This window comes from Notechis scutatus, chromosome 3 (genome assembly GCF_049901735.1).
Source record: "Notechis scutatus isolate UNSWTSFEM ecotype Mainland chromosome 3, rNotScu1.2, whole genome shotgun sequence".
In the NCBI taxonomy this organism is placed as follows: Eukaryota; Metazoa; Chordata; class Lepidosauria; order Squamata; family Elapidae; genus Notechis; species Notechis scutatus.
The window spans coordinates 208,358,454-208,373,588 of NC_142011.1; the positions used below are offsets into that span (position 1 = coordinate 208,358,454).

The 15,135-nt window shown below is 48.0% G+C and overlaps 1 protein-coding gene across 1 annotated transcript in view; it reads left to right on the forward strand.

Annotated features, from left to right (window-relative positions):
- The first annotated feature begins 5,956 nt into the window (after positions 1-5,956).
- NAPRT (nicotinate phosphoribosyltransferase) overlaps positions 5,957-15,135 on the forward strand; it is a 43,593-nt gene continuing 34,414 nt past the window's right edge. Inside the window, exon 1 of the mRNA XM_087958896.1 lies at positions 5,957-6,221. Coding sequence (XP_087815022.1) covers positions 6,008-6,221 — 214 coding nt within the window. The 5' untranslated portion in view covers positions 5,957-6,007. The remainder of the gene's footprint in view (positions 6,222-15,135) is intronic.

Genomic DNA, 15,135 nt, shown 5'->3' on the forward strand with positions numbered 1-15,135 from the left:
TGCTGGGGCCTTCTTTTTCCCTGCTTCGAGTTCAGAGATTGTGTCGCTTCGGCTGAATTAGGAAGCCGCCTCGGGGGCGCCTGGTGTCAAACCCGAAACTGACATATATGTGTAGCCATTTTTAGTTAGGCTCGGTATATATTATTTTTCTTCCTTTCTCTTTGGCAGTCATGGGGGAAAGTTTTCGGGCTTGCCACATTCCTAAGCGGGGGAGGAGTGGAGATAGAGTTGTATAGGATAGGTCAGTGGTCACCAACCAGTGGACCGGGGACCACTGGTTGTCCGCAGAGAAAGGTCACCCCTCCCCAAAGCAATCCAGACTGCGTGGGAACACAAGGCTGCGCCGCCCACACGGCCCGCGGGAACACAAGGCTTGCGTCGAACAACACGAGGTAGTGAGGAGAGAGGGAAAAGGGCGGAGACGGAGAACTTGCCCACACGCCTGGCCTGGCCACCGGGCTGCTTCTTTCCACTTCTTTCTTCTTCTGCTTTTGGCTGCATGCAAGGAAAGCAGCAAAGGTCTTTCTTTCTCTCCCTCAAACTCCGCCAGAAATGAGTCTTTGGGACCCTGCAAGGCCTCCTTCTCCAAGAGGCTGCGCCAAGTCTCACAAAGACTCATTTCTGGCGGAGTTTGGGGAAGAGAAAGAAAGACTTCTGCGGCTTCTGCTGCTTTCCTTGCATGAAGCCAAAAGTCTCTCTCTCTCTCTCCCCCTGAGAACGGATCTGGAGACGGGATCCTGCGATCCCAAATAAAGAATGATCGATTGGTAGGAAAATGGGGTGGGGAATTTTCCTGCAGACTTATCTTTAGGGATTTTCCCAGGGTCTCTGGTCTGCAGGCTTTAAAATTATGTGTTTGGTGGTCCCTGAGCTCCAAAAGGTTGGTGACCCCTGGTCTAGGTGATTCTTATTCCCGTGGGAAAATGAGCTGACCGTGGGAAAATGAGCTGACCATGTTCAGGCCCTTGAGGTGGAGATTTATGACATCAAGCAACGTTGAATTACTTCTATTGGAGAATTTGACTTGGGGGGGTGGTGTTTCTAACTTCTAATATTGTGGGGTAATTCCAGGTTGTGTCAGATCCGGAATTGCCACGGCCATTTGCCAATTTGATGCTTTCCTAAATAAAAGAAATTGTCTTGAAAGATGGACTTTGCTTTTCTTCTTAGAATGGATTTCATCCCTTGGAACCTTGACATTATTCCAGATCTGACACAACCTGGAATTACTCTACATAATATTGGAAGTTAGAAACAACCCCCAAAAGTCACCCTTCTCCAATAGAAGTAATTCAACGTGGCTTGATGTCATAAATCTCCCACCTCAAATGCTCCCTTCCAGAGTTCGCTCATTTCACAAGCGGCGTTTGGCTCCGCCCTTCTGCACCCAACTGTTGCGCCACCATGGAAGGAAAGGCCCCCCCTCTTCCCTAAAAAAAAAAAAAGGATTTGAGAGAGGAATTAAGTACAGGGGCTCCTCGACGTACAACCCACCATTGAGCCCTGAATTTACACTGTTAAACAAGGCAAGCGTTAAGGGGGTTGTGCCCCACCCTTTTATAAACTTTCTTGCAACAGTCAAGTGAATCTCGGCAGTTGTTAAGGGAGTCACGGAGTTGTTAAGCCTCCTGTTCCTGTGCAAGAATGTGTGTTCTATTGGCTGTTCTCAGACTCCCATGGGGCCATGTAGGGGTTATCTAGGGGTCATAGCTGGCTCCATAGGCAAAGTACAAACCCTAGGTGTTTGAGTTAAGTTTGGTTGCGGTTTGGAAGGGGATGCAATGTCCTTAGGACAGTGATGGCTAACCTTTTCAGCTTGGTGTGTCGAAAATCGGGAAAAAGTGTAGCCTTCCTCGGGTCGTGTGTCACTTCAAGAAATATCAATAATTTGGTTTATGACGGACTGGGCTGGGGTGATCACACAGGGCTGTGAAACTCGTCTCCCTGGTCTCAGGGCTGCAGGTGCAGGATGTGGGGATCGGAAGGCCACCTTACAGGGCTGTGAACCTCATGGATCTCCTTTCCTCCTGCAGCGTTCCTGAGGTAATGAAACTGACAAATCTCAGTTTATGGCGGTTAAAACTGGTTCTCTGCTGCAAAGATCTCGCGGCAGCATTGGTGACACCACGCCTCCACGCAACAAGCAGGGAGCAGGGATTGGAGCAGAGCACAGGCAGCCTCTAAATGTGCAGGTTTTCCCACACCAACAGGCGTGTCAGTCAAAGTGCCTCGGCGTGTCACGAGTGACACGCGTGTCATAGGTTAGCCATCACTGCCTTAGGAGATTACGCAATGTATTGAGCTCTGCATCTTCTAAATGGTAGTGGGTTAATCCCATGATGTCCACGTCTTAATCCCATCATCCTGGAGCTGAAGATCTTGTTTCGTAGATAGGCTGGCCCAGTCTGATTCTTGAGTTTCTGCCTCCCTTAAGATATTTAATTTATCTTTTAGGGGAAATATTTTATCCTGCCTTTTTGAATATTTCTCAAAATATTTCATTCTTCTGGGGTCAGGGGCTTCCCACAATCCATAATAATATTATCAATACTTAGAATCAATCACAAGAGTAATGAAATAACCATCAGACCGAACAGGTAATCAGAAAAAACTAAAAACCGAGGCTTTGCAATGCCTAATTAATCTTACCACAATTTATTGGGTAAAATCACATTGGGCTGACTTCTTCTTTCCATTTATTCTGTCTCGTCCAGGTGCAATTTATGATGTCTATTTGCCTGTCTTGCCTTTATCCAAACTCTCATAAATCAATACCTATTTTAGAAACTGCTTCCAAGTCTCCCTCACAAAAGGGACTTTGGCCGATGTACAGATAAAAAGGCAGAAAAAACACAATACAAAAAAAATGTAAACCAGAGGTTAAAATTCAGCATGAAACGTTAATGAGAAGCCTGGCTACAGGGGTGCTATCCTGCCAACTCCTCCGAGATGCCAGGGCCAGGATTTTGCAGGCTGCCCAATTCCACAGCCACTCACACAAACAAAACAAACTTTCAAATAAAAAATAGAAAGTACAGGATATTAAAAAAAAGAAAAAAAAAAGAAAGAAATCAAGAAACCCCCTCCAAATGCAGCCAATGAGCAACGGAAGGGGACTGATCCTCCCCCATCCTGGACCAGTACCTGGGGTAGCTACTAGGTCAGTGATGGCAAACCTTTTTGTTGTGGTGTGCTGAAAGCACATGCTTGTGTGTGCTGGCACCCACAATGCAATGCTTACCCCGCCGTGCACCTCCCAGACAATTTTTGGCCCATTTGAGGCTGTTTTCGCCCTCCCGGAGGCTCGAAGAAAGCCTCTGCAGCCTTGGGAGGCCGAAAAACGGGCCCGTTTTAGCACTTCCGGTATTTCCAGCAGGCCCATTTTTCGGCCTCCCAAGGCTGCAGAGGCTTCCCTCAAGCCTCTGGGAGGGCGAAAACGCCCTCAAACGGGCCGAAAGTCGTCTGGGAGGTGCACACGTGCGCAGTGCAGGTATGTTTGTGCCATAGCTTTGCCATCGTGGCACTAGGTCCTCACTTTGTGGAAAGGGGGATGCAAGTCTCCAAGGAGTGGGCCCCCTCCATGGGACCTGCCCCTGTGAGTGCTGTGCCCACCCCCGGACCGGAGTGACCTGGAGGGGCCCGACTAGCTGACCTCACCAGGGGCAGGAACCAAGGAAGGGGCAGGTACAGGCAGTCCTCGACTTAAAACAGTTTGCTAAGCGACCAATGTTACAAACACATCCTGAGCGTTTTTCACACCATGGCAGCATTCCTGTGATTTATTATTCGGCTGCTTGACAACTGACTCAGGTTTATGACGGCCACCGTGTCCTAGGGGGAAGTCATGTGATCCCCTTTGGCAACCTGACGAGCGAGCCAGATTCGCTTAACCCTGTGAGGAATTTCACACCTGTGCTGGTTCACTTCAACGTGGCAAGAAAAGTCGTAAAATGGGACTCAACTCGCATTCACACATTTCTCCAAATGGCCACCGAAAATGTCGGGGTCTTAAGTCAAGGACTACCTCGTCTCAAGAAGGCCGGGTTCTATGAGGAAGGGGAAGGTGCGCAGTGAACCCCGGACAACCCACTCCCACATCTGTCAGCGCAGCTATTGAATTCCCGGCAGGGGAGCCCCCTCCCCACACCGAGCAGCCGTAGCTCCGTGGGGCACCGAGGAGCTCCGGGTGCCATCGCGATGCCCTCGTCCCAAGGAAGGTGGGACCGTCTCCACTCCAGGGCTTCTTCCCCCGTCCCCCCAGGATCTGTTGCCATGGCCTGGGGAGGGGACCATCAACCAGCTTTCAAAGTGACAAAAGTTTAGTCTTCATTTGTCTATTCTCTCCATTATTACTTTCTTCGATACTATTCTCTCTTTTCCATTCCTCTCGTTTCTTCTTTATTATTCTATCCTATCGTATCCTATTCTCTATCTTCTCCATTCCTCTCTTCTTTATTATTCTCTTCTATTACCTATGTTCTGTTCTGTTTTCTATTATCTATTCAGTTTTCTATTTTATTTTCTATATTCTATTTTCTATTTATTCTAATCTTTATTCTGTTTTTGGTTCTGTTCTGTTTTCTAGTCTGCTAATTTTCATTCTTTTCTGTTTTCTATTCTATTTTCTAATCTTTATTCTTTCTATTCTATTCTATTCTTTCTTCTCCATTCCTCTTCTTTATTGTCCTATTCTGTTTTCTATTCTATTCTCTAGTTTATTTTCTATTCTTCTCCATTCCTCTCTTTTTATTATTCTATTCTGTTTTCTATTCTATTCTCTATTTTATTTTCTATTCTTCTCCATTCCTCTCTTCTTTATTATCCTATTCTGTTTTTATTCTATTTTCTAGTTTTTCTATTCTTCTCCATTCCTCTCTTATTTATTATCGTATTCTGTTTTCTATTCTATTCTCTAGTTTATTTTCTATTCTCCATTCTTCTTTATTATCCTATTCTTTTTCTATTCTATTCTCTTTTATTTTCTCTTCTCTTCTAATCTTTATTCTATTTTCTAGTCTATTCTTCTCCATTCCTCTCTTCTTTATTATCCTATTCTGTTTTCTATTCTATTCTCTAGTTTCTGTTGTCTTCTAGCCTTTATTCCATTTTCTTTTCTCCTTCATTCCTCTCTTCTTTATTCTCCTGTTTTCAATTCTATTTTCTGTTGTCTTCTCTTCTAGCCTTGATTCTATTTTCTATTCTATTTTCTCTTCTAGCCTAGATTCTATTTTCTGTTCTCTTCTAGCCTTTATTCTATTTTCTTTTCTATTCTCCTCCATTCCTCTCTCCTTTATTCTCCTGTTTTCAGCTCTCTTTTCTCTTCTCTTCAAGCCTTTATTCTATTTTCTATTCTGTTTTCTGTTCTCTTCTAGCTTTTATTCTATTTTCTGTTCTCTTCTCTAGTTTATTTTCTGTTCTCTTCTAGCCTTTATTCTCTTTTCTATTCTCCTCCATTCCTCTCTCCTTTATTCTCCTGTTTTCAGCTCTCTTTCTCTTCTAGCCTTGATTCTATTTTCTATTCTATTCTCTATTCTATTCTCTAGTTTATTTTCTGTTCTCTTCTAGCCTTTATTCTCTTTTATTTTCTATTCTCCTCCATTCTTCTCTTCTAGCCTTGATTCTATTTTCTCTTCTATTCTCTAGTTTATTTTCTGTTCTCTTCTAGCCTTTATTCTCTTTTCTATTCTATTCTCCATTCCTCTCTCCTTTATTCTCCTGTTTTCAACTCTCTCTTCTCTTCTCTTCTAGCCTCGATTCTATTTTCTAGTCTCTTCTACCCTCTTCGATTTTTTCCAGCGTGTCCCCTTTCCACGCCCCCCCTCGAGCTCGGCTGGCCCGCGGGCGCCCGGCTGGCGGTGCGCGGGGAAGCGGCCCCCTTCCGTTCCGGCGCTACAAATGTCTCCGCGCGGAGGGAGGGAGGGAGGGAGTGGAGGGGGGGCGTGGCCTCCTTCCCCCCGTCCGGTGGGCGGGGCTTCCCCGCGTGCCCCGGCCGGGCGCAGAGCGAGCCATGGAGGCTCGGCGGGGCTGCTCCTCGCTGGCGCTGCTGACCGACCTCTACCAGTTCACCATGGCCTACGGCTACTGGCGGGCCGGCAGACACCGCCAGCCGGCCGCCTTCGAGCTCTTCTTCCGCCGCTGCCCCTTCCAGGGCGCCTTCGCCCTGGGCGCCGGCCTGGGCGACTGCCTGGCCTTCCTCCGCTCCTTCCGCTTCAGTCGGGCAGGTGAGGAGGGGTCTCAGGGAAGGGGGTGGGGGGATCGACCCTAAGACGAAGCCTTGTAGGCCTTTGCGGGGCCCCCTGGCCAACGCCACACGCGCCCTCCCTCAGTCCCTCGCGGGCGCTCCGGTTGGGAAGCCGGCTGGCCAGGCCATGTGTTTGCAAAGGGGGCGGCGTGAGAGGCTGAGCTTCGAGGGGTGGGGGCGTCCCCAAAGGTCTTGGGATCCCCCCTCCCTCTTGCATCAGCCCACCTTGCACCTAGGGCCGGGGCTCCTTTTGGGGGGGCGGGCTCTTCCCTACAGTAGGGGAATCTCCTGGTGGTCTCCCATCCCAGGGAAGAGCCGTTCTCCTAGCCTGAGGGGAGGGGGCGGGGGTTGAGGAAGGATTAGGTCTCAATGAAGATGAAGCCGGGTTAGGCGGGCACCCCGACCAACGCCACCCCTCCCTCAGTCCTGGCGGGCACCTGGTTGAGGAAGCGGGCTGGCCAGGCCATGTGTTTGCAAGGGGGCGGGCGTGAGAGGCTGAGCTTCGGGGGGTGGGTGGGGGGTGTCCCCAAAAGGTCTTGGGATTCCCCCCCCTCCCTCTTGCATTAGCCCACCTTGCACCTAGGGCCGGGGGCTCCTTTTTGGGGAGAGGGTAGCGGGCTCTTCCCTGCAGTAGCAGTGGGGGAGAATCTCCTGGTGGTCTCCCATCCCAGGGAAGAGCCGTTCTCCCTAGCCTGAGGGGAGGGGCAGGGGGGGTGAGGAAGGATTGGGTCTCAATGAAGAGGAAGCCGGGCTAGGCGGGCACCCCGACAAATGCCACCCCCTCCCTCAGTCCCTCGCGGGCGCCCGGTTGGGGAAGCCGGCTGGCCATGTATTTGCAAGGGGAGGCTGAGCCTCAGGTGGGGGGTCCCAAAAGGTCTTGGGATTCCCCCCCCCCGCTGCCTGTTGCATCAATCCACCTGCACCTGGGGGGCTCCTTTGGGAGGGGGTTCTTCCCTGCAACAGATCTCCGGGTGGTCTCCCATCCCAGGGATGAGCTTGATCCAACAGTCCCTTTGCTCTAAGGTGGGGGAGGAGGGGTTGGGGGGTGTGTGTGTCTCGGGAGGGGACTCTTAAAGACGAAGCCGGGTATTTGGGCACCCCAACAAACACCCCCTCCAAGGGCGCTCCCCCAGTCCTCACGGACACCCAGTGGAGAAAACCAGCTTGCCAGATCGTGTGTTGGATGGGAGGGGGCATGAAAGGCTGGGCAGGCTGAGCCTCGGGGGTCACGGAAGACACCCCCCCCCCAAGGTTCCCAAAAAGGACCTGGGATCTCCCCACCACACACCCTGCCTCTTGCATCAACCCACGTGCACCTTTATTGGGGGGGGGCTTCTTCCCTGCAGCAGATCTCCTGGTGGTCTCCCATCCCAGGGATGAGCTTGATCCAGCTAGGCCCTTTTCCCTAGCCTTGGGGGTGGGAGGGGGGGGCAGGATCAATGAATTGCAGCTTTAGGGGAAGGAGAGCCACAGGTGGGAATTGAACCTGCCTTCCGTGGGGGCAAGCCAGGGCCAGCTGCCCATCCAGATGTTTGTGTGTGTGTGTGCAGGGAGGAAGCCAGGCAGGCCGGCTGCAGAGGAGCTAATGCAATAAAACTTTTTCATTGCTAGCCCTATAAATCCCACATTGGCGCTAAAACACGCATAAAAAACCCTCAGAGGTTGGCTTAGGGCCAACTGCGCAAGGCAGCGTGCCTCAGTTTCCCTTTCTCTAAGTCAGGTGCTTTACGTGCTTCTCTCTCGCTCTCCTCTTTTTCTTTCTCTCCTCTTTTTCTTTCTCTTCTCTTTCTTCCTCTCCTCTCTCTCTCTTTCTCCTATCTCTCTCCTCTCTTTCTCTCCTCTTTCTCTCTCCTCCTCTTTCTCTCTCTCTCTCTTTCTCTTCTCTCTCTCTTTCTCTCTCTCTCTCCTCTCTCTTTCTCCTTTCTTTCTCTCTCTTTTTCTCTCCTCTCATCTCTCTCTCCTCTCTCTCTCTCTTCTTTCTCCTTTCTCTTTCTCTTTCTCTCCTCTTTCTCTTTTTTTCTCTTTTTCTTTCTCTTTCTCTCTCTTCTCTCTCCTCTCTTTCTCTCTCTCTTTCTCCTTTCTCTCTCTCTCTCTTCTTTCTCTTTCTTTCTCTTTTTCTTTCTCTTTCTTTCTCTCTCCCTATCTCTCCTCTTTCTCTCTCTCCTCTTTCTCTCTTTCTCTCTCTCCTCTTTTTCTCTCCTCTCTCTCTCCTTTCTCTCTCTTCTTTCTCCTTTCTCTTTCTCTCCTCTTTCTCTCTTTCTCTTTCTCTCCTCCTTTTCTCTCCCTTTCTCTCTCTCTCCCTTTCTCTCTCTCTCTCTGCTCGCTCTCTCTCTGAAAGAAATGATGCCTCCGGTTGGATCACAGCTTACGGCTGTTGGGGGAGGGGGGAGGAACAACGCCGTGGTGGAATCCGAATCTTGAGCGCACCCAAAGAGGTCATGCACGCATATTGGTTAACGGGGCATGCCTCAATGCCTGTGCACAATGTTGCTTTGCAACATTTTTTCAGGAAGCGCATCGTGGGTGCAAAAAAACAACAACAACCCAGTGCAAATTTAACCCTGTTTAAACTGTTCGACCACCTTCTCCTTTTTTTTTATTTTATTTAAAAAATTCTTTATTGAAATTCAAAATGTTAAAAAGTTGGCAAAATTCAAAATATTAAAAAGTTGACAATAATTCCTATAATAGAAGATGTATCAATACCTTTCAACATCATTTTCTTGACAGTACAATAAGTACAGTACATACTATTAATGCCCATCTTCTCCTATCCAGCTTTACGTCTGGCGCTCCTGAATATTTATTTTTATCATTTATTTATTTCTGGAGGCGGTCCTCGAATTACGACAGTTCGTTTGGTGACTGTTTAAAGGGGGTTAGTGGGCACTGGGAAAAAAGTGACTTGCGGACCATATTTTTCGCCCAACCGTTGCAGCCATCTCCACGGTCAAAATCCAGACACTTGGCAAACTTGACTCAGACTTGTGACAGCTGCAATGATTCATTTAACAACTGGCAAGAAAGGTCATAAAATGGGGCAAAAGTCACCTGTTTCACTTAGTGACAAGAATTTTGGGGCTCAATTGCGGTCGTAAGTCAAGGACCACCTGTATTCCATCTTTTTATTATTTCTATAAATAATTCAAGGTGGCGATGCTGGCTTTGGGATCAACTTCCCATTAACTTTAGACCAAAGACCTGTGCTTGTAAGAAAGGAAAAATGAGATAATCCTTAATTTAAAACCATCATCCAGCCCATAATTTCAATCGTATAGTTGCAAAATGGGCTGGCCAGACCTGATTTTAACAATCTCTTTGCAGCGGTCTAACTCTGTGGTCGTAAAACGAACCTGTTCTCTGTGAGACAGTTTTGGGCAGAAGTTGAAACTAAACGCCAGTTTCCTGCAAACACACCTTAAGTTGTGTTACGCTAAAAATAATTGTAAATGTGGGCCAAGTGGGCCAAGAAACAGCCGCGTGACCATGGGAGGGAGGTTCTTGGAGCTTCCAATCCCAAGTCATAAGGAGAAGAGAACAGAACAGAACATAGAACAGAAAATAGAATACAAAACAACAGAACAGAAAATAGAATAGAATTAGAAAGTAGAATGGAATAAACAACAGAGCAGAGCAGAAATAGAACAGAACAGAATAGAATAGAAATAAGAATAGAATGGAATGGAATGGAATAGAATGGAATAGATTGGAAGGGACCTTGGAGGTCATCTAATCCAACCCCCACTCAGGCAGGAAACACTATGCTATTTCAGACAAATGCCTGTCCAATCTCTTTTTTAAAAGTTCTGGAACATTCGAGACTTCTGGAGGCAAGTTGTTCCACTGATTAATTGTTCTCTTTATTTTTATTTATTTATTTTGTTTGTCAAGCATGCATGAGAAAACATACATTACATAATATACTGTATAAACATATAAGTATAAACAAAAGTAGCTTTTGGAAGGCCCGTCATAATTTTGAATGTGGACCCGTCGTAAGTTGAGGACTACCTGTACTTCATTTGGGATTGGTAGGTAAAGACACCGAGATTAAAAAAAAAAAAATCACAGAAAGAGATCATTAAATCAGGGTTTTTCAATCTTGGGAAGTTTTAAGGTGGATGGACTTTGACTCCCAGAATTCTGTAGCTGGGGATTCTGGGAGTTGAAGTCCAGCTATCTTAAAAGTGCAGCTATCTCCCTTTGGAAACACTGGCATTATTAAAGCACGCTTTGCAAATCCTGGCTACCTGAATATGTGAAGCTTGTGGTTTAAAGCAGGGATCCTCAAACTTGGCCACTTTAAGACTGGTGGACTTGTGAAATCCACCAGTCTTAAAGTTACCAAAGTTGGAGACCCCTGGTTTAAAGTATGGTGTGTGGATCCAATCTCTTCAGTTTCTCTCAAATTCCTTGATGGCCGTGAGGGCGAACCGGTGGCATGCAGAGCCCCTCTGTGAGCACATGCGCCGTTTCCCCAGCTCAGCTCTGCTGCGCATGTGTACCTCCCGCCAATCAACTGGTCCTCGCATCTCTGCGGGGCATGCTTGGGGTTAGTGGTGCGCGTGCAGGGGTCATGTACGCATGCGCAGGGCATGGGGGTGCCTGCACGGGTGTTGTGGCCTGCCAGTGGAGCTGGCAGCAGATTCAGACAGGGGGAACCTGGGCCAGACCTGGAGTCTGGGGAAGGCTCTGACGAGGGCTCTGGGTCGGAGGCAGAGATGGGGCCAGGGCCATCTGACAAGTTACCGGCTGCCTTCGGAGTCAGAGATCAGTGGGGAAGAAGAACAGCTGGAGCCTGTTCCCAATGTGTGTATGCACAGAGCTGCCAGAAGAAGGGAACAGCTGAGGAACAAGAGTAAAGCCACAGGTGAATGATGAATGGCCCCTCCCATAGGAAATAAAAGAGAAGTGAAAGGGGAATGATTTTTTTCAGGAGACAATGAGTTCAATTCATTAGGTCTGTTCCTGACCTCTTGCCAAGTCATTTCTGCTACAGCATGGCGTTTGGAAGCTATCGGCCTGGCAACTCACCCAGCCTGATCAAGGTCTGTAGTTGTGAAATCTCATGAAAGACTGTTTGCCGGGACTTTGCTGGAGAGGAATTCCCTTTAACCTGAATAAAAGGGGTTTTATTGGGATGAGGTGTCGGCTTCATGATCTTGGGAAGCCTCTGTCAGAACAGCCAGGTGTGTGTGTGTGTGCATTGCATTTTAGGGGTGCGTGCGACCCCCCCAAAGAAGAGGGGGTCCACCTATTCTCCAAAGCACTTGAAGGCAGGACAAGAAGCAACGGATGGGAAACTCATCCAGGAGAGAAGCAACCTGGAACTAAGGAGGAATTTTCTTGATTGGGAGAACAATTAACCAGTGGAACAGTCTGCCACCAGAAGTTGTGGGTGCTCCATCACTGGAGGTCTTTAAGAAGAGACTGGCCAGCCAGTTGTCTGAAATGGTATAGGGTCTCCTGCTTGAACAGGGGAGTGGACTAGAAGACCTCCAAGGTCCCTCCCAGCTCTATTCTGATTGATTGATCTTCTGTTTCTCTCCTCTTTCGGGATGAGATTCAATCATACTTGGAGAAGCCCTGAGATATTCCACTGGAAACCTGGAATTAAGGAGAAACTTCCTAACAGTGAGGACAATTAACTAGTGGAACAGCTTGCCTCCAGAAGTTGTGGAAGGCTGGACAGCCACCTGTCTAGAATTGTGTAGGGTCTCCTGCTTGAGCACGGGGTTGGACTAGATGTTCTCAAGGTCCCTTCCCAATATTATTCTGTAAGTCTTTGATGAGTGGAACAGCTTGCCTCCAGAAGGGCCCCCAACACTGGAGGTTTTTAAGAAGAGACCCGACGGTCATCTATCAGAAATATTATAGGTCTCCTGCGAGAACAGGGGGTTGGACTAGGTGACCTCCGAGATCCCTTCCAACTCCACTACTGTTACTGTACAACCAAGGGTCTAATGTGGCGTAGGAGCAACCTAGAACTAAGGAGAAAATTTCCCGACCGTTGAGAAAAATTAACCAGTGGGAAGACTTGCCTTCAAAAGTTGTGAATTCTCCATCGCTGGAGGTTTTTAAGAAGAGGTTGGGCAACCATTTGCTGACATACTAGTATATAGGATCTCCTGCTTGAGCAGGGAGTTGGACTAGAAGACCTCCGAGGTCCCTTCCAACTCTGTTACTCTTTCTATGATCATGTGTATCCTTCCCACCGAGCCCAAAGAAAATCCGGAATAGTACAGGGTCTCTTGAGCAGGGGGTTGGAATAGAAGACCTCCAAGGTCCCTTCAAATCCTATTATTCTATACCAGAGGTCCCCAAACTTGGCCACTTTAAGACTTGTGGACTTCCAACTCCCAGAATTCCTCCTCCAGTCATGTTAGCTCAGGAATGCTGGGAACTGGAAGTCCACTAGTCTTAAACTTGCCAAGTTTGAAGACCCTTGATCTATTCTATCTCTCTATCTATTCTATCTCTCTTTCTCTATGTATCTATTCCAAGGGTCTTCAAAATTGACAGCTTTTAAGACTTGTGGACTTCCAACTCCCAGAATTATTCCTCCAGTCACGTTAGCTCCGGAATTGTGGGAGTTGGAGTCCACAAGCCTTCAACTTGCCAAGTTTGAAGACCCTTGGTCTATTGTTTAGGGTGGTGCTGAATAAAGGACCACACCAGAAGGAAATTTAAAAAGTAACAACGTTCACCGGAACAGGACACTGGCCTTAAGTTCCTAAAAATGTCCCCATTCTGTGCAATGTTTTTAAATGGGCCCATTCACATGCCCCCCCCCCCCACTGTCAAATTTTAGGATCCTGCAACCAGCTTTTTTTCTGCCAAATTCCTCCGCATTCTTCATGTCCCTGTGTGTTCCCTCTGCTTTCGTTTCTCCGATTCTTTCCCCCCCCCCCCATAGATGTTTTGTTTATCTGTTATAAAATGTATGCCCCTCCCATCGCTTATCCAACAACCGGCGTGAGGAGATGGGGAACACTGGCTCATGACATAAATAGACTTGGCACTAAGCAAGGGACATTTTCTGCAGATTTCTGCTCACCCACTTCCATCGCTGTTTTCTAAAAAGCCTGCTCATATTTATTCTTTTCAGCTCTCTCTCTTTTATCCAGATCTTATTCAGGCTTTGTGATTCGACATCTGGCGCTTGGTATTCAGCCTCAGGTGCTGAATTGGGATTATTGCAAGATTTTTGCTGGCTGTGGGTGGGGAGTTTCTGGCTGGGCTTGTGAAGGCCGGGTGAAATTGGAAGGGGCCAATCCTGCTTTGGACAGAAATCTCCCTTGCAGATGGTTTGCTGACCTCCAACCAAACTGGGAGGTTGAGGCTCAGCCTCATGGCTTATGGTTTCCCTGCTCCAACTGTTCTCACTAAACCCACCTGAATTTGAGAAGTCCAAAAAAACTGGACACAATTTTCCAGGTGTGACCTGACTTATCAGGGAGGAGTAGAACTCGGAAGCTGTTCCAGTTCTTGCATTACATGGCCATATGATGAGTCAGAATAACCAGGTTGGAAGGGACCTCAGAGGACTTCTAGTCCAACCCCCTACTCAAGCAGGAGAGCCTACACCAGTGATGGCAAACCGTTTTGGCACCGAGTGCCCATTGTGCACATACCCAATATGCAACGTGTAACACACATTCACACGTTGTCATGCCCTTGTTAGAGTCGGACTCTGAGGAAGAGGAGGTACAGCCGACAGGGAGTGGAGGTGTGGTTCCGGAGGTTGTGGAAGAGGCTGGGGAAGGGCAGAGGCCGGCTGGGCAGTCAGAGGAAGACCCAGGCCCATCCCGTCTGCATCCTAGGGCACACAGGGAGGAACGGAGAAGGGAACAACTTGGCTTATGAGAGAGGAAGCGGCCATGATCCCCCTCATTGGTGGCAGCTGGGGAGAATAATATATAAGAGAGATGATTACAACACAGCGTTGCCAGAAGCAAAGCGTGTTTTATTTTGGGCTGAAGTTATCTTGGTTGGCGTCCTTCCAACAGACTCTGCCTTGTTATCTTCTTGAATTTGGTAAATACTTCTCCTGTCCCGTGGTGGAAATTCCTTCATTGTAGTTTGTTTTGGTTTTTTGTTTCACCTCTATCTGCTCATTAAGTTCAGGCTGTGTTGCTTTCTTTTGAAGACTATTTTTGAGTACGTTCATCTCCAACTGAGTATTATTGAACAGGGCCCCCCAAATTGGAGGCATTAAAGGACATTTATTTACATTTTGGATTTGGTTACGTTTGTGTTAACACTCTGGGTCATCACACACGTACACACCCATGCGTGTGTGCGCCCCTTTTGAATTTTGATCCTGTGACCATGGGGATGTTGCAACGGTCGTTAAGTGTGAAAAACAGACATAAGTCACTTGTTTTTAATGCTGTTGCAACTTCGGTCACTAAACAAACCATTGTAAGTCAAGGACTACCTATGTAGCAATATTAAAAAGTATTTTATTCCTCCCAAAATATTAAGATGTGGGTTCCTTTGGGTGCTACTTGTATCTTCCTGCCATCAGAGGTCCAAGTTGGGAGCGTGTCTCTTCCACACCAGGTGAGCCACTGAAAGGTGCTGTCATGCCCCCGGTGGAGACTGACTCTGAGGGAGAGGAGGAACACCCGACAAGGAGTGGAGGTGTGGCTCCGGAGGTTGTGGAGGAGGCTGGGGAAGGGCAGAGGCCAGCTGGGTAGTCAGAGGAGGACCCAAGCCCATCCTCTTTCCATCCTAGGGCACGCAGGGAGGAGAGGATAAGGGAGAGATGTGGTCTCCTTGGGAGGAGAGGGCCTTGATCCCCTTCATGGGCTGCAGCTGTGAGAACTGGTTAAAAGGACAGACATGCGTATGGGCCAGCGCTGGAAACAAAGCATGGAAATATCTCTAGT